The sequence below is a fragment of the Lithobates pipiens genome, unplaced genomic scaffold (assembly GCF_037356315.1).
Source record: "Lithobates pipiens isolate NorthernLeopardFrog02 unplaced genomic scaffold, aLitPip1_a1.2 Scaffold_1, whole genome shotgun sequence".
Taxonomy (NCBI): Eukaryota; Metazoa; Chordata; class Amphibia; order Anura; family Ranidae; genus Lithobates; species Lithobates pipiens.
The window spans coordinates 134657592-134675545 of NW_027507685.1; the positions used below are offsets into that span (position 1 = coordinate 134657592).

The 17954-nt window shown below is 44.4% G+C and overlaps 1 protein-coding gene across 3 annotated transcripts in view; it reads left to right on the top strand.

Moving 5' to 3' along the window:
* The window catches only part of MAN1B1 (mannosidase alpha class 1B member 1), an 87803-nt gene that overhangs the window by 34145 nt on the left and 35704 nt on the right, over positions 1-17954 (top strand). Inside the window, exons 3-6 of one of the 3 annotated variants that reach the window (XM_077477262.1) lie at positions 3926-4059; positions 14264-14385; positions 15932-16041; positions 17538-17618. In XM_077477262.1, coding sequence (XP_077333388.1) covers positions 3926-4059; positions 14264-14385; positions 15932-16041; positions 17538-17618 — 447 coding nt within the window. Of the gene's footprint in view, positions 1-3925; positions 4060-6344; positions 6493-14263; positions 14386-15931; positions 16042-17537; positions 17619-17954 lie in introns of those variants that run through there. The other 2 variants (XM_077477281.1, XM_077477272.1) reach the window with 2 other exon arrangements.

Genomic DNA, 17954 nt, shown 5'->3' on the forward strand with positions numbered 1-17954 from the left:
TATAGCTCTTTTGCAGGCGGTGGCCCGGTCTTCTGTCGCCACCTTCCGTTCTTCTGTCGCCGCCTTCCGTTCTTCTGCCGGGCCACCGCGCCTTCTTATAGCTCTTTTAGAGGCGGTGGCCCGGTCTTCTGTCGCCGCCGCCTTCCGTTCTTGTTCTTCTTCTTGTTCTTCTTGTTCTTCTCCAGGAGATGTTGACACGTCGCTCTCTCCGGCCGCAATGGCAGAGCCGCGCTGAGCGGCCACTTATATAGTGACAATGGGGCGGTGTCACATGGTATATGTCACATGGGTTGGTCACATGGTGACCCCGCCCCCTTACGATGTCATAGTCCCCATGTGACATCAACCCATGTGACCAACCCATGTGACATATACCATGTGACACCGCCCCATTGTCACTATATAAGTGGCCGCACAGCGCGGCTCTGGCATTCCGGCCGGAGAGAGCGACGTGTCAACATCTCCTGGAGAAGAACAAGAAGAACAAGAAGAAGAACAAGAACGGAAGGCGGCGGCGACATCGGCGACAGAAGACCGGGCCACCGCCTGCAAAAGAGCTATAAGAAGGCGCGGTGGCCCGGCAGAAGAACCGAAGAGGGGGACAAGACCCCCGAAGTCGGGAGAAGAGGCCGGCGGCGGGGAGGAAGAAAGCCGGACTCCTCCGCTAGCAAAAGAGCTACAAGAAGATAGCGGAGGAGTCCGGCGAGAAGACCCCCGAAGACGGAAGACCCCCGGAGCTGTGCAATAAAATATTTTATCTCGTGTGTTGTGTTTTTTTTGGGTACTTTTATTTTACAGGTGAATGGGTAGGGGTACATTGTACCCCATACTCATTCACATAGGGTGGGGGGCCGTTATCCGGGGGCCCCCTTATTAAAGGGGGCTCCCGGATTCCGATAAGCCTCCCGCCCGCAGACCCCGACAACCAACGGCCATTGTTGTCGGGAAGAGGCCCTTGTCCTCATCAACATGGGGACAAGGTGCTTTGGGGTGGGGGGGCCGCGCCCCATGTTGAGGGCACGCGGCCTGGTACGGCTCAGGAGGGGGGGCGCGCTCGCTCGCCCCCCTTTCCTGGCCGGCCGGGTAGCGTGCTCGGACAAGGGTCTGTTGTGGACTTTGGGGGGACCCCCACGCCGATTTTTTTCGGCGTTGGGGTTCCCCTTTAAGTCCATTCCAGGCGGCGGAGCCCGCGACGTCTCCGTCGCGGGCCCCGCCTACCTGCACACGCGCTCGAAATGAGCAGACTTCCCTCCGAGCGGGAACAGTTTGCTCATTTCGAAAGTAGCCTACACACGGGCGGACTGTTCGCTCAAACCAAGTTTCAGCGGACAGTTTTTCGGAATTTCCGAAAAACTTTGTTCGTCAAACTGTCCGCTGAAACTGTCCGCTGAAGCCCCACACGCGAGCGGACTGTCCGCTGAAACACTGTTCAGCGGACAAAGTTGAGCCAACAGTCCGCCCGTGTGTACGCGGCCTAACAGTGTTTCTAGGAAATCTTCCAGGATGGTAGGCCTACCTCCCTACCCTTAATTGTTGGTGATGTTCAATTCTCACAGAATGTACCCTCTTGTACTGGTGTGGACTAATACTTTGTCATAACTGAGGGACAGAGGGAAGGGTGGGGCCTTTTAAACTCTGTTGTTTGTGTTTCCTGTCGGGTGAGACCAGTCATCTCAGGTGTGCCGTCCTGGAAGATTTCCTAGAAACACTGTTACCGGTAAGTGAAACTGGTAATTTTTTACCATATCCCAAAAGTGTTCCATGGGATTCAGTTTCTGTGACTGGCTTACCATCTGTACCTCAGCAGAAAATTAGATTCATCAGACCAATCTACATTTTCCAGCCTACAGCTCTCAGGATTTGGTGAGCCTGTACCCACTGCTGGCTCGGTTTTCTAGCTCCTAGTGAACAGGAGTGGAACTTGGTGTGGTCTTCTGCTGTAACCCATTAAAGTGTTGTGCATCAGGAGATGCTTTTCCACTCACGTATACAGAGTGCTTATCTGAGTTCTTGTATTTCTGTGAGCGCCAAATGCTATGGCTATGGCCATTCTCCTGTCTCATCGAGGCATTTCCTTCTGCAGAACTCACTGGATATATTTTGTTTTCCGCATCATTCTTGGTAAATTCAGGAGAATGTCTTGCATGAAAATGCTAAATTTCAAAAATGGCAGAAATACAAAAATACCGCCAACCCATCTGACGCCAACAATCATGCCACAGTCCTAATCGCCAAGATCAGTTTTCCCCATTCTAACTTTGAACCTCCTGACTGGTATCTGCATGATATTATGCTGCTTTCACATGATTGGTTGAGTGGATAATTTGTATGATAAGCAAGTGATCTAATTGCTTGCTGGGTGTATATCGATGTTATATAATCCCCTGTCATACTGTATTTAGTGTAGGACACTTGTAATTACAAGCTTCCAACTTTTATTTTCTACATGAACGGCCCCACAAGTGGTAATTACAAGTCAGATAATTAGGGCTGTAATATGCCAGAAAAGGGCTATGAATGGAACCAGGTAGAACCTTCAGCGCCACATACAACAATCTCATCAATTTGACATCATGTGAATGCATCCTCAAGTCTGGTACACACCATGAGTTGAACGAAAAAAAAAAAAAACTGCTCCATGCAGAGCCACTGTACTAACTATGCAAAGTCAGTACAGCAATCTCTCCTGCTATGCTATTGTGGTCTGATAGGGGGACGGCCCTTGCCAGAACATTCCGATCAGCTGAGTACGCTGATCGGGAGTCGGCCAGTTTGTCAGACAGGGTGGCATACACATGGCATTCAGCCCGTGTATAGTGCTTTACACGGGGAAAGGGCTTTCTCTGCTGGCTAATCAAGCTCTTTCACAGTCACTTACATTGAAAATGTTTGCGTTCCTGACATCTCTGTGTGGTTTCTTGACTTATCTGTATTATTGACCCACAGAAGGAGATTTATCTAAGGCTAGGTTCACATCTGTGCAGGTGGTGCCACTGTGGGACCTGCACAAATACCAGCAGCCGCAACCACCCACGCGAGAAATCCTAATGGCACGCCGCCCGCACTTGAAATCACACCTGTACTGAGAACCTCCGTTCCCGTGCGAGCTGCAATTTAAAAAATAGTGTAGGGACTTCCTTCTAGCGTGTCGCAGGGCACGGCAGCCCATTCAGATGAATCGGGGCTCGTGCCTGCCAAACCGTGCCCTGCACAGGTATGAACCTAGCCTAAAATCTGGTACAGCTGTGCATGTTGGCCAATTGGCTCCTAACTTGAGCTTGTTCAGTTTAAGCTTTGACAATAAAACCTGGAAGCTGATTGGTTTCTATGCAGAGCTGTACCAGTTTTTTAGTAAATCTAAAACCAGAGTTTTAGTAAATCTCACCAAGTACTTAATGTGGAGGAAGAACAACAGATGGCATTTGCAAGCTGGAGATCAGATACATCGGCCCAACTATTTTTATCTATACAAGCTCTCTTGTAGGGTCCTAGAGAATGGTGCTTCCAGTGTGTCAGAGAGGCTTGTAGCACCTGTAGTCCATTGACATTTCCCCCAGCTCTCTCTGAAAGCCCGAAACTGTTTATGGGCAGAGAGGTGGAAGAAGAGTCTGCAGGAGCCTGGCATTGGACTCGCCAGCTATATAACAAAGAATATTTTATTTTAAGCTCTAGATGTATAGCAGGCCACAAAGCATGACATGTTGACCCTTCAGTTGTGCTGTCTCTTGGGGACAAACAGCAGAAGTAACCTACATTCATATATTTGGAAATTGGCCTGTGAGCTTTGGAAAATGTCTGCCCCACCATAGTGTATTCATGGCCACTATTAAATGTTGCTAAGCCACCAAACAAAAATATGGCTTGGGTAAATGGGTTACAAATACTTTATTCTACCTCTGTTTCTTTGCAATTCTTGCTTTTTTAGGTTTTACCAGCCAGTTGGATGGGAATTATGAAGGCCAAGATATACCCGGATTTCATCAAGTACCTCCTGTAGGATTACCGGCTCCCAAAGAAGCTGAGGAACCAGATCTCAAGCTACCAAAGCCCCCTCTGCAGGTGCAGTGACAGCTTTTGGAGGGTGGGATTTTGTTTCAAGAGAATACATTTGCTATATACTGTAAGGCAAGGTTCACATTAATATCAATTTGCATGCGGTTTTAATGTGGCTCTGTGCGGTGTGATTTGAAGGCCATTCATTTTTAATGTCCTTAAGTTGCACTGAACTGCGCCAAAAGTAGTGCATACACTACTTTTAAAACGCACTGTAACAAGATCACATAGTATAAAAGTACCATGCGATCTGGTGTGGGCAAATGCACTTAGTTTGGGGTATCGTTGGCATTTTGACACTCACGGTAATCACAAAAGCAGTGCGTTTTGCATATGGGTTGAATCGCACAGAAACACAGCGTGTTCCTGTACGATTCTAGTGTGGGCATGGTGTGAGCGGGTGCAGACTTTTCGTAGACCAGTCTGTATTTAAAGCCCAATTGATTTCACAGATATAGATATTCGGTTAAATAAACTCTGTACTCATAACCACAACTTCTACATTCCTGTTATAGCAGTTGTGCATAAGGTCTAATTATGACAGTAACTGTATATTGAGCGCTTTTAGGTTGCCATATTGCATTGAATTTTACAGAAAATTTTAGCGCTGAAAAAGAAGTCTGTTTATAAAAAAAAAAAAAAAAAAATTCTTTTACAATATGTAGCAATGGTATACTCTATTGAAAAGTGGAAAGTGAATCTACCCTTAAAGGGAGTAAAAATAAGGCACTTCAATTGGGTTTAACCACTTAACAACTGGCCCATAGCCAAATGACGGCTACAGGGCGGTTGCTTAACTCTGGGAGGCCATCATATGACGTCCTCCCAGAATTCCACTCTCGTGCACCCCCTGGGGCACGCACTCGAGAGCATCCGTGGCCGCCAGGTCCACAGGACCCCGCGCATCACGGTAAACGGCCGCTCATCGTGGCTATTTACCATGTGATCGCTCTGTCAAATGACGGAGCGATCACTTGTAAACAAACTGGCGTCATATTATGACGCCGGTTCCTCCCTCCCCTCTCTGTACCGATCTGTACAGCAGAGGGGGAGAGATCGGTGTCGGCAGCGCTGTGGGCTAGATCTGCAGTGCCCACAGTGCTGCTCACCGACAATTAACCCCTCAATTCCTTGCCAATACTCTGCAATGGCCTGCCAATGCTCTGCAATACCCAGCAATGGCCTGGCAATACTCTGCCGATGATCTGCTAATACTCTGCCATACCCAGCCATAGTCGGTGATACCCTGCAATACCCAGCCATAGTCGGTGATACCCTGCAATACTCAGCCATACTTTGTGATACCCTGAAATACCCAGTGTAGAGGGTCAGCCTGAGGCAGGGTTAGGAGGGGGTTAATTGAAGAAGGCAGGTACTTCCCCTTCAGACCTGCTAATGGTCAGGTGTGCTGAAAGTGTCGGTGTGGAGCTGTTGAGTAGGAGAGAGAGACACAGCAGCACGCTGTGTGGAAACGTCTATTGCTGGATGGTGTACCTGCTGGGTGAGCTTAAACCACAAAAAGACTAGCTCTGTTTGGAGCCATGAACTGTTACCTCTAAGGCCGCGTACACACGGGCGGACTGTTCGCCCAACTAAGTTCGTCAAACAATCCGACAAACAGTCCGTTCAAAATTAGCATGAACGGACTTGACCACACACGATGAACGAACAGTCCGCTGAAAATGTGCGTGATGATGTGTACAGCACGTACGACGGGACTAGAAAAACGACGTCCTATACACTGCAATGCAACCTTCAGCCGTGTAAACCCTTTCTGAGCATGCGCGATACTTAGTCCGTCCAACTTGCCTACACACGAGCGGACTGTCCGCTGAAACCAAGTTTGGACGGACAAAACCAAGTTTGAACGGACTGTCTTACGGAAATTCCGTAAGACTTTGTTCGTCAGACTGTCCGCTGAAACAGTCCGCTGAAGCCCACACACGAGCGGACTGTCCGCTGAAACACTGTTCAGCGGACTAAGTTGGGCGAACAGTCCGCCCGTGTGTACGCGGCCTTAGCCTGTGAGCTGAGGAACTGTGAGCTGTACCTGTGTGCACATCCGTGTGATAAGACAAGTCTGTCTGGTCTTATGTTTTTGTTTTTTTTGCTAAATAAAAGACAATTTTTTATTTTACTGGACTGCCTCTGAGCCAGCTCTTCTTCCCTCTGATCCCCTACACCAGCCATAGTCGGTGATACCCTGCAATACCCAGCCATACTCGGTGATGCTCTGCAATACTCGGCCATGCTCGGCCATACTCGGTGATACCCTGCAATACCCAGCCATACTCGGCGATACCCTGCAATACTCGGTGATACCCAGCCATGCTCGGCTGTACTCAGCCTCTGTATGTTGCCAGGCTATGGAAGTCTCACACACATATTATCGCCGTACTCGGGAGGAGTAGGAGAATCTATTTTGGGGTGTCATTTTTGGTATGTACATGCTATGTGTTAGAAATATTGTATAAATGGACAACTTTGTGTTAAAAAAAATGCATTTTAACCACTTCCTGCCCGCCGGCCATCATATGATGTCCTTGACTTTGTGCGGGGATATCTGAATGATGCCTGTAGCTACAGGCATCATTGAGATATCAGCTTTTTCAGCCGGCGATTCCCTACACCATAAGAACAATCATAGGGGCTGTTCCGCTGCTTGATCGTTCTTACAGGAGGCGAGAGGGGACGTTCCCCCCCCCCCCGCCCTCTGGTGCGTCTAACGTCTCGCCAATACGATCAAAGGCAGAATCGTGTGTGTGTATATATATATATATATATATATATATATATATATATATATAAATTATATACATTTTTTTTTTTTTATTTATTTTATTAATATCTCACTGTAAAAGGGACCTGTCGTGTTATATTCCTATTACAAAGGATGTTTACATTCCTTGTAATAGGAATAAAAGCGATCAAAAAAAAGATTTTTGGTGAAAAAAATATCAAACTAAAGTAAATCTAATAAAAAAAAAATTTAAAGCGCCCCTGTCCCCATGTGCTCGCATGCAGAAGCGAACGCATACGTAAGTCCGGCCCACATATGAAAACGGTGTTTTAAACCACACATGTGAGGTATCGCCGTGAACGTTAGAGCGAGAGCAATAATTCTGGCCCTGGACCTCCTCTGTAACTCAAAACATGTAACCAGTAAAAAATATTAAAGCGTCGCCTATGGGGATTTTTAAGTAGCGACGTTTGGCGCCATTCCACGAGCGTGTGCAGTTTTAAAGGGTGACATGTTGGTTATCTATTTACTCTGTGTAATTTAATCTTTCACATTCTGCAAAAACATTGGGCTAACTTTACTGTTGTGCTTAAAAAAAAACAAAAAAAACACTTTTCTTTCCAAAAAAAATACTGTGCGAGATAAAAAGTTGCAACGTCCACCATTGTATTCTCTAGGGTCTTTGCTAAAAAAAAATATATATAGTGTGTTTTGGGGTTCTATGTAATTTTCTAGCAAATAAATGATGATTTTTACATGTAGGAGAGAAATGTCAGAATTGTCCTGGGTGCTCCAGAACGCATGATGGTGTTCCCTGCGTGTTGGGCCTCTGTATGTGACCGCGCTGTGTAAAAGTCTCACACATGTGGTATCGCCATACTCGGGAGTAATAGCAGAATGTGTTTTGGGGTATAATTTGTGTTATGCATATGCTGTGTGTGAGAAATGACCCGATAATATGAAAATTTTGTGTAAAAAAAAAAAAAAGGAAAAAAAAATCTTGATTTTGCAAAGAATTGTGGGAAAAAATGACAACTTCAAAAAACTCACCATAGCTCTTACTAAATACTTTTGGAATGTCTTCTTTCCAAAAAGGGGTCATTGGGGGGGGGGGGGGGGGATTTATTTGTACTTTTCTGGCATGTTAGGGTCTCATGTTAGGCTGTCAGTCCTTCCGGTGTGATCAATTTTCAGATATTGGCACCATAGCTTGTGGACTCTAGAACTTTCACAAAGACCAAATAATATCCACCAATTTGTACTTATTTTTACCAAAGATATGTAATGGTATACATTTTGGCCAAAATTTATGAAGAAAAATGACTAATCTACTAAATTTTATAACAGAAAGAAAAAATCATTTTTTTATAGCACAAAAAATAAAAAACCCAGCGGTGATTAACCACTTGCCGACCGCCGCACGACGATATACGTCGACAGAATGGCACGGGCAGGCATATGGGCGTACCTGTACGTCCCTGCCTTCCCGCGGGTGGGGGGCCCGATCGGGCCCCCCCCGGTGCCAGCGGCGGTCGGTATCCGTGCAGGGGCGATCCGGGATGAGGGGGCGGCCATTCATTCATGGCCACCCCCTTGCGATCGCTCCTGACGAATGGAAGTGAAGCGTTGCATCACTTCCTCTCCTGTAATGTAAACACAGGCAGAGGAAGTGATGTAATCTCTCCTCCGTGTCGGTATTTTTCGTTCCGGCACCGAGGAGAGAGGATCGGTGAGTTGCACCAACACGACACTACACAGTAGAACATGCCAGGCACACTCACACCCCCCGATCACCCCCCCAATTACCACTGCCCCCCCAGTCACAGTGACACCAATTGCATTTTTTTTTTTTTTTTTTTGCATTGGTGTCATTTGTGACTGTAATAACTGTTAGGGAAGTTAGGGTTAGCCCCCTTTAGTTCTAATGTACCCCCTAACCCCCAATAAAGGTTTAACCCCGTGATCACCCCCCGTCGCCAGTGTCACTAAGGCTGGGTTCACATTGCAGCGGTTTATGAGAACGGATGTGATTCGCACCGCACTGCAGTGCAAATCACATCCGATCTCTGTGCGATTCGAGTTCAGCCATACAGATAGTATGGCTGTATTCGCGCCACACCCACCGCAAATTCGCACGGGACCCTTTTTTTGGTCCGCAGCAGAATCGGATCGCATGGGTGTTCACACCATGCGATCCGAGTTTGCAGATCGCACTGCGATATGCGAACTGATCTGGGGGTGTCATTAACATTTCACTGACACTCCCAGCAGTTCGCATAGGGCAGTTTGAACTGCCGCCGGGAGGCATGCGATGCGGGAACCCGCCGCGGATTCGTGGCATTCCCGCATCGCTCCAGTGTGAACCCAGCCTAATAAGCGATCGTTTTTCTGATCGCTGTATTAGTCTCACAGGTGACGCTAGTTAGGCAGGTAGGTATTTAGGTTCGCCGCAGCTTTTTATAGCGCCAGGGACCCCCATATACTACCGCATAAAGCCCCCTGATTGCCCCCTAGTTAACCCTTTCACCAGTGATCACCATATAACTGTTACAGGTGACGCTGGTTGGTTAGTTATTTTTTTATCGTTTCAGGGCACCCGCCATTTATTACCTAGTCTCACTAGTGTACCCCTAAATTTAGGGGTGTCTACTTTCCAAAATGGGGTAATTTGAGGGGGGTTTGTGCCATCTTGGCATTTTATGGCCTTCAAAACTGTAACGCCCTTAGAAAGCCTGAAGGCGGTGCTTGGTTTTCGGGGCCCCGTACGTGGCTAGGCTCCCAAAAAGTCCCACATATGTGGTATCCCCGTACTCAGGAGAAGCAGCAGAATTATAATAAAAATATTTTGGGGTGTCATTTCACATATGCCCATAGCATGTGTGAGCAATATATCATTTAGTGACAACTTTGTGAAAAAATAAAAATAAAAAGTTTGTAATTTTCCCGCAACTTGTGGCAAAATATAAAATATTCCATGGACTCAACATGCCTCTCAGCAAATAGCTTGGGGTGTCTACTTTCTAAAATGGGGTAATTTGTGGGGGTTTTGTGCCATATTGGCATTTTATGGCCTTCAAAACTGTGATAGGTAGTGAGGAGTGAAATTACAAATGTATGCCCTTAGAAATCCTGAAGGCGGTGTTTGGCTTTCGGGGCCCCGTGCGCGGCTAGGCTTCCAAAAAGTCAACCACATGTGGTATCCCCGTACTCAGGAGAAGCAGCAGAATGTATTTTGGGGTACAATTCCACATATAACCATGGCATGTGTGAGCAATATATCATTTAGTGACAACTTTGTGTAAAAAAAAAAAAAAATATATATATTTTTTGTCATTATTCAATCGCTTGAGGCAAAAAAATAAAATATTCAATGGGCTCAACATGCCTCTTATCAATTTCCTTAGGGTATCTACTTTCCAAAATGGGGTCATTTGGGGGGGTTTTGTACTGCCCTGCCATTTTAGCACCTCAAGAAATGAGATAGGCAGTCATAAACTAAAAGCTGCGTAAATTCCAGAAAACGTACCTTAGTTTGTAGATGTGACGCAAATTTTGTTTGGGTACAACATTGCATGACCGCGCAATTACCAGTTAAAGCAGCGCAGTGCCAAATTGTAAAAAGACCTCTGGTCATTGACCAGCAAAATGGTCCGGTCTGAAAGTGGTTAAATACCACCAAAAGAAAGCTCCATTTGTGTGAAAAAGACAAAAAATTCACATGGGTGCAGTGTTGCATGACTGAGTAATTGTCATTCAAAATGTGAGAGCACCGAAAGCTGAAAATTGCTCTGGTTATTAAGGGGGTTTAAGTGCCCAGTGGTCAAAGAAAATGGGTGTCTTTTTAAGAAAGTGTATTATCTATTCACAAGCAATGATGTCACAAATTTCTTACTGGGTTATATACTGACTTGGCTGACAATTGGAAGTTTCTAATTTATGGAGGCAATAAACAAATATTATTGACTAGGGTTAGAAGCTGGGTAGTTATATTTAACCTGCTTGCTGACCCCCACCATACATATACTGCAGCAGGGTGGCCACTGCGCTTAATCGGGCACCTATTACATGATCCATGTGCCGGGGTAGAGAGCGCACTGAGAGCCTCAGCTGTGCTGACATTCGCTGCAGCACAAGCCAATTAGCAGGTGCCGGCTGTTGACTGGTCTCCGGCACCCGCATTGCCGAAGAGAGCTCTGTTCTTGTAAAGAAACCCGGGGCTCTCTTCTGACGGCAGCAATGTGCTCTTTTTTTTTTTTTTTTTTTTTTTTTTTCTCCCTGTGAAAGCAGGGAGTAAAAAAACAGGACATTGCTTTCTAAACGCAGCACACACATTAACACATTTAACCCCTTGATCAACATTAGATGTTAAACCCTTCCCAGGCAGTGTCATTATTTTATATTATATTATATATTATTATAATATAAAATAATATATAATATTATATATTATATTAATATTATTAGCACTGATGTCAGTGAGTACCCCCCGCTGCACTATCACAGTCCCACTATAAGTCGCTGATCACTTCCATTCCTAGTATAAAAAAATAAAATAAAAATTTGTGTATGTATATGACATATATAATATACACTTTTTTTGAAGACGCTATAACTTTCACGCAAACAAAACCGCATGCAATCATTTGGATTTTTTTTTACCAAAGACATGTAGCAGAATACCATTAGGCCAGGATGTTTGAAAAAAATTAGATTTTTATTTTTTAACAAAATTTTTATTGGATGTTTTAAAGCAGATAGAGTAGTAAAAAAAAATCATGATTTTTTTTTTTTTTCAAAATAGGTATTTTTCCATTGCAAAAATTGTAAAACCCCAGAGGTCATCATCCAGATGTGTTTTTTTTTTTTTTTTTTTCAGCCAGCGATTCCCTCACATTTAAAAGCCATCTTTAGCAGCTTTGCTTGATTGCTTTTACAGGCGAGAGGGGACATCCACACCCCCCCCTCTTGCCGCCTTTCTGTGCTTCTCCAATCTCTCCCCAGCAATTGGGGAGCCAGAGAATGAATCAGCTGCCGGCGGCGGTTTACCATAGAGCTGGTCGTGGACCAGATGGTCCCCAGTGATTGACCCTTGGAGGCCGGAAGCAACCTTGCCCCCGCGCCGACAGATGTAAACACTGTCGGTTTTTTAGCTGGAAAGCCTGAGAACTATTTTTTTTTTCTTAGGCTTTCCAGCATAGAGGAGAAATGCCAGGACTTCTAGATCCCAGATCTTTCTCCATAAAGAGGACCTGTCATGCACTATTCCTATTACAGGGGATGTTATCAATCCTTATAATAGGAATAAAAGTGATCAAAAAATGAAAGGGAAGGTGTTAAAATTGAAAAGAATTTAATAAAGAAAAAATGTTTCTTTAATCGCGCCTCATCCCCCACCCGGTAGAGAGAGCATACATAGGTTGCTCTTGCGTATGTAAATGGCCTTCAAATGACACGTGAGGTATCACCAAGATTGTTCGAGCGAGAGCAATAATTCTAGCACAAGACCTCCTCTGGAACTATGAACTGATTTTTAAAGTGATTTGTAAAGCCTTTGTTTATTTTCATAAAAAAAAAAAAAAAGTTTATACTGCCAAGAGGGGGCGTTTGGGACTTTAAATGAGGCACAAAAAAAAATGTTATACCTACCTGCCTTGTTGCAGTGGATTTCACAGAGCAGCCCAGATCTACCTCTTCTTGGGTCCCTCTTCTGTGCTCCTTGCCCATCCCTTTTTATTGAGCCCCCCGCAGCAAGCGGCTTTCTATGGGGGCACCCAAGCTGAGCTGCATCTCCCTATGTTCTTTCAGACACGGAGCTGTGGTTAGCGCCACCCCCTCTATCTCCTGATTGGCTAACTGTCTGACAGTAACGGGAGCCAATGGCGCCACTGCTCTCAGCCAATCAGGAGGGAGAGTCTGGGACGGCCAAGGCACTGGTGGACGTCACTGGACAGAGATGGGGCTCAGGTAAGTATTAGGGGGTCTGAGGAGGGGCTGCTGCACACAGAAGGCTTTTTATCTTAATGCATAGAATGCATTAAGATAAAAAAAAACTTCTGATTTTACAATTTTGTAGTAAAAAAAGTGTGTATGTGCTAGAATTGGCTTGGACTGGAAGTGGTTAAATGAAAGCCTGCACTTATCTCCTTATCATACACGGAAAGAGATCAGATGACTCCAAACTTGCTTTTCTTATTAACTCAATTTAAATGTAATGTAGAAAAATATTTCCAGTGTGACAAGAATACATACATGGGTTATATATGGTATTAACAATCACAAAATCTGTGTATTTATGTCTGGGAGCCATGTTGGTGCAAGTGCCTCATCATGCTGCACACAGGCTGTTTTCTTACAAAACTTGAAACTACACCTAACGTGGCACTACGGTAAATTCACATTATGGCAGATGGTCTTTATCCATAATGTGCAAGTATGCACAGCTTATTTTCACATTATGGAAGCCTTACCTGCCAAAGAATCCATATAGTGCTGTGGCAGTAGATGGTAGAATTCAAAACCGAAATCTATATGCATCGTTAATACACTGTACAGCGCTGCATTGTTATATTTTATAGTAGATAGAAGAGACTGGGAGTTGCCTTTCTCAGCTGAGTCACTGTGCTGAGTACAGAAAGCTCTGCCGCTCATATGGACACGTATGTGTGAGTGTTAAAGTCCATCTTCTTTGCCGCCACACATATTAACGTGGGGGGGGGGGGGGGGGGGGCTGATTACTTCATGGTACAAGCAACTTTAGAGGTCAGCGGGGGCTTGTTTTAAGTTATATTACTGCTTGTTATGAATATATAAAACTTTTTAATTTTCATAGTTCTGGCACAGGTGCACTTAGCGGACACCATATGATTCCTGCTTTCACCATTTATAAGACAGAAATGTTCTTTGCCCCTCTCTGATTTTGTTTTTACGTTGTTACCAGGGCATGATTTTGCCATGCTTTCCATTTGCCCTCGTGGTCTGCCAGTGTGTGCCACATTTGTATGTGGTTTGGACACATTACAGACAAAAAAAATTGGAAATGCCTGTGTGGAAGTCCGATATCAATTCCAGACTTCTTGAGGTGGAGCACCCCACTCTCCACCAGTACTTCATTATCAGTGTCCACCAGTAAGTAGTTATAGGAGGAGCCCCTTTTATAGTACAGTAAAGCAGGGGAATCTGCAGATAGCACACTTCTCCCATGGTTAAGAAAAGTGGGATTTATCTTTCTATGAATATTGTAGGACCCACTGAAAATGGGGTACTTTGATGCAGTGGTGGGCTTAAGCACAGTATGGCCATATGGTGTGACTAAATCCCCATATTTACTTATTAAGATCATGTGTTTCTAAGTGGCCATGTAAGATTTGAAAGTACCTTTTTTTTTTTTTTTGGTATTTTGTGTGCGCTATTCTCTGTGGTTCTTTTATTTTTATTTGGACACTAAAATGTTAATTATGTTCCTTCATCTAGAAAAATAAGAGACCAAACAAGCGCGGACCACCAATTTTACGTCCACCTCCTACAAAGAGCCAAACACTTGAAGATAATGAGCAGAGACCGGCGGAGGTTGAAAACAAGGAACCTGTCATCAGGTAGACAAGAAGGGTGTGAACTAAAGGCACTGCTGAAATCCAGTTGTGTAGGGGGGGTTTTCCAAACAATCATCTGCTCAGCTCATAACAGACAGTGAGACATCTGTGGGTCTTGTATCTTGGCAGGCAGCAAGACCTGTTGGTGTTATAGTGTGACAGACGGTGAGAACCGTGCTGTTTCTGTATTGCAACAGTTGATGAGACAACTGCTGGTCATGTATTGTGATAGGCAGTGAGACCTCTACTGGTCCAGTATGGCAATGGGTGGGGAGACCTCTGCCGGTGGTGTATGGTGACGGGTGGGGAAACCTTTGGAGGTGGTGTTTTGATCAAAGATTGTATGGCTCAGAGCAATGGGAAACTAAGTCTTACTTTGGAAGTTTGCAGTCAGGGTGTCCAAGCTGAGGTGTCCTCCCACACACCACTAGACAAACGGTCATCGAATAAAAGCAGCCGGAAACTCCATAACATCAAGCGTATTTATTTTCAAGCCTTCACGTTGAGTTCAGTCAGCAGCAGACTAGTTTCGGCGATCGAACAAGGCTTCTCGCCAAAACTATTCTGCTGCTGACTGTACTCACTGTGAAGGCTTGAAAATAAATACGCTTGATGTTATGGAGTTTCCGGCTGCTTTTATTCGATGACCCTATCGAGGTGGTGCATGGCGACGGGCAGGGAGACCTCTGCCCGGGGGGGTGCATGGCGACGGGCGGGGAGACCTCTGCCGGTGGGGTTTTACATTACGCCAATGCTCAAGGGAAAGAATCATTCACTTCAAAAGAGATTTGCCAAGAGATGTCATCTTTTATGGCCATAGAAACAGATTTTATGTTTATGTCTGAAAAGGCATCACATTGAGTTCTTGAACTGGAAGTACCACATGCCAAACTTTAAAATGAACAGGCAGTGAGAGAGGTGCCAGCCCTTACTGGATTCACCAGAACCTGTTCCAGTAATCTGCTCAGTTCTAAATGGAAGCATTGCACAAGCATTGACCTATTGCCTTTGTTTATTTATGACAGAGTTATAATTAACATAATGGATGAAATTTGTGAAGATATGCTTGCTAACCTGTTTTAAACCTGAAGAGCCTGTAATATCAGTCAGCACTTGTGCGGATGAAGCTTGCTTTCTGTTTGATGCACTTTTTAATCACAGTTCTGATGATTTTAGTTTAATTGTGTGGTGTAGGTGACTGTTCTTGGGCTGCATTTGACTTTTTTTCTTTTTTTGAGACATAACTGGTTCCATTGGAATCTGTTTCTGACACTTCAAAAGTTTGTCACTCACCAAAAAACCGGTTGGACACTGCTCCGGTGCTGCGATTTGCTACTGTCACTGCCTGTGGTCGAGTAGTGCTGCATTCCAGCACATGTTCAGAAACATAGTAAATCTACATGAGAAAAGAAAACACTTGATCGAGTTCTGTTACTACTATTGTTCATTGCTGTATTTGTTCTACATGAAGGATTATTTTCTTCTCGGGAATGTTAGGCTTATATGACCAATATGTATTTCTCAGCTTCATGTTTGTGTTTGTATACAGCTGGAGGGGAGCCGTGATTGAACCAGTCCAGACCTCGGCACCGACTCCAAACAAAGCTCCAGAACCCACTAAACCTCCTCCTCAAGACGTAGTAGATCAGAAGGAACCAGGTATTGTCTATGTGAGATACAAGATCACCATTTAGAGCAGAACTTGTGCTAGCCGTGTTTTGTTCAGCTGTGATAGAACTACCAGTCTCAGCATGCCTTACTACTGTCTGAGAACTTAAAGTATAACTAAAAGCAATTTTTTTTTTTTTCGTTTTTAGATTTGGATAACATGGAGAGGGATTAGAACACCTGTAAAGTTTTTATTGCTGTCTGTGTCCCCCATTAGGGAGATTCCACCTTTCTATTGGTCCTTTTTACCAATATCTGTGAAAGTTGGGGGGGGGGGGAAGAGATGTTTTGGGTTAGTACCAGAACAGGAGTAGAGGGGAAATCCTCCAACGGGAGCACTAGTTCTGAAGGCCCTGGTGACAACCTGGGATTCCTTCATTTTGGAGGGATTTCTCACTTCCTGTTTTGGCTATTAGACAGGAAGTGAAGGAAAGTCTCCTGAATGGGGAAACAGTTGGCAAAAATAAAACTGACAGGGGTTATAACAATCCCTTACTCTATCTGAAATGAAAAATAAAAATGGCCTTTAGTTCTAATTTTAAAGGATAGGTTCACTTTTTACCAAAAAATAAAGGCACATTTTTTTACAGATTAAAAAAAAAGTGCATTTAATATGTTTTGTTGCAGGAGCCTGTATAGCATTGTAGATTGCTTGTGCCATGCAGATCTTTCAGTGTATCGGCTTCCTCGTATGAGGACACCGATATATTCTGACAGAATCAATGAACTACAACAGTGCTCACAGCGCCATGGCAATTCGTTGAAGACTACAAGCCAACAGCCGCAAAGGCTGCCTGACCTTGTCTTCCATTCAGAGAACTGTAAAAAGATGCGGGGCTCCGCCCACATTTTTTTTTAATTCTGCTAGCAGGCAAGGGGAGAATATCCCCAGTCTGCTTTCACAGCTGGGATTGAGGGGGTGCGGGGGCCAGTGCATTCATTACATGTTACATCCTGAATATGGGTGTAGCATGTTGTGGAAGTATCCTTTAACTCCTCTGCAGCTGAATGATTGGCACCGTTTGCTGCACATTTTTGTCCTTTAGTAGCTGAAGTTCTTTGCACTGAGGTTTGTGTACCTAATGTAGGCTGTTGATTATATACAGTGGAGAGCTGTGATGTAAGGCAGCAACCAATCAGATTTTTGCTTTGTGTAGTTATTCAGGCTTACTTTTAAGAAAAAAAAAAAAGTGATAGCTGTGAATTCTCTATGCTTTCATCTTTACCTTAGTAGGCAATTGTGTGTTGCTAGGAACTGCCTAGTGATCTTAATGTGAAACATTGGTGCAGAAAAAAAGAATTTGTAGTGAAAGGGCTTTTATTGCTGAAGAGTATCTGTATGTATGTCTCTTTTGCAGTTGTTTCCACCTGCCTGCATACAATTATTATTTTTTTTTTTTAATTGTGCACTGAACTGCGCATAAGGTCTTTACTATGGAACCGTTATGCATTAGCAGGCCATACATTGTGCAATTTTCTTTCCACAGGACGAAGGAAAGAAAATTGCACCAGTTGCACAGCTCCTGATGTACACAGGACAATGTCTTTTGGCAAACTGACTTACAAAGGTTGGTGCTCCCTGTGACTGTGCATGCAGCCTTCTGCTCTCATCTGTTGGCGTGCTACAAAACTGGTCTCAAAACATTTTGATATCACCTCGTACTGCTCAAATGTTTGCTCTTTAATCAGCCGGTTTAAAAAGAAATATACAAAGCATTTATGAATTTCAGACTTTTGTCTTATTCATCATTTTGTTATATATACAGTGGTGTGAAAAAGTGTTTGCCCCCTTCCTCATTTCCTGTTCCTTTGCATGTTTGTCACACTTAAGTGTTTCGGAACATCAAACCAATTTAAACAATAGTCAAGGACAACACAAGTAAACACAAAATGCAATTTGTAAA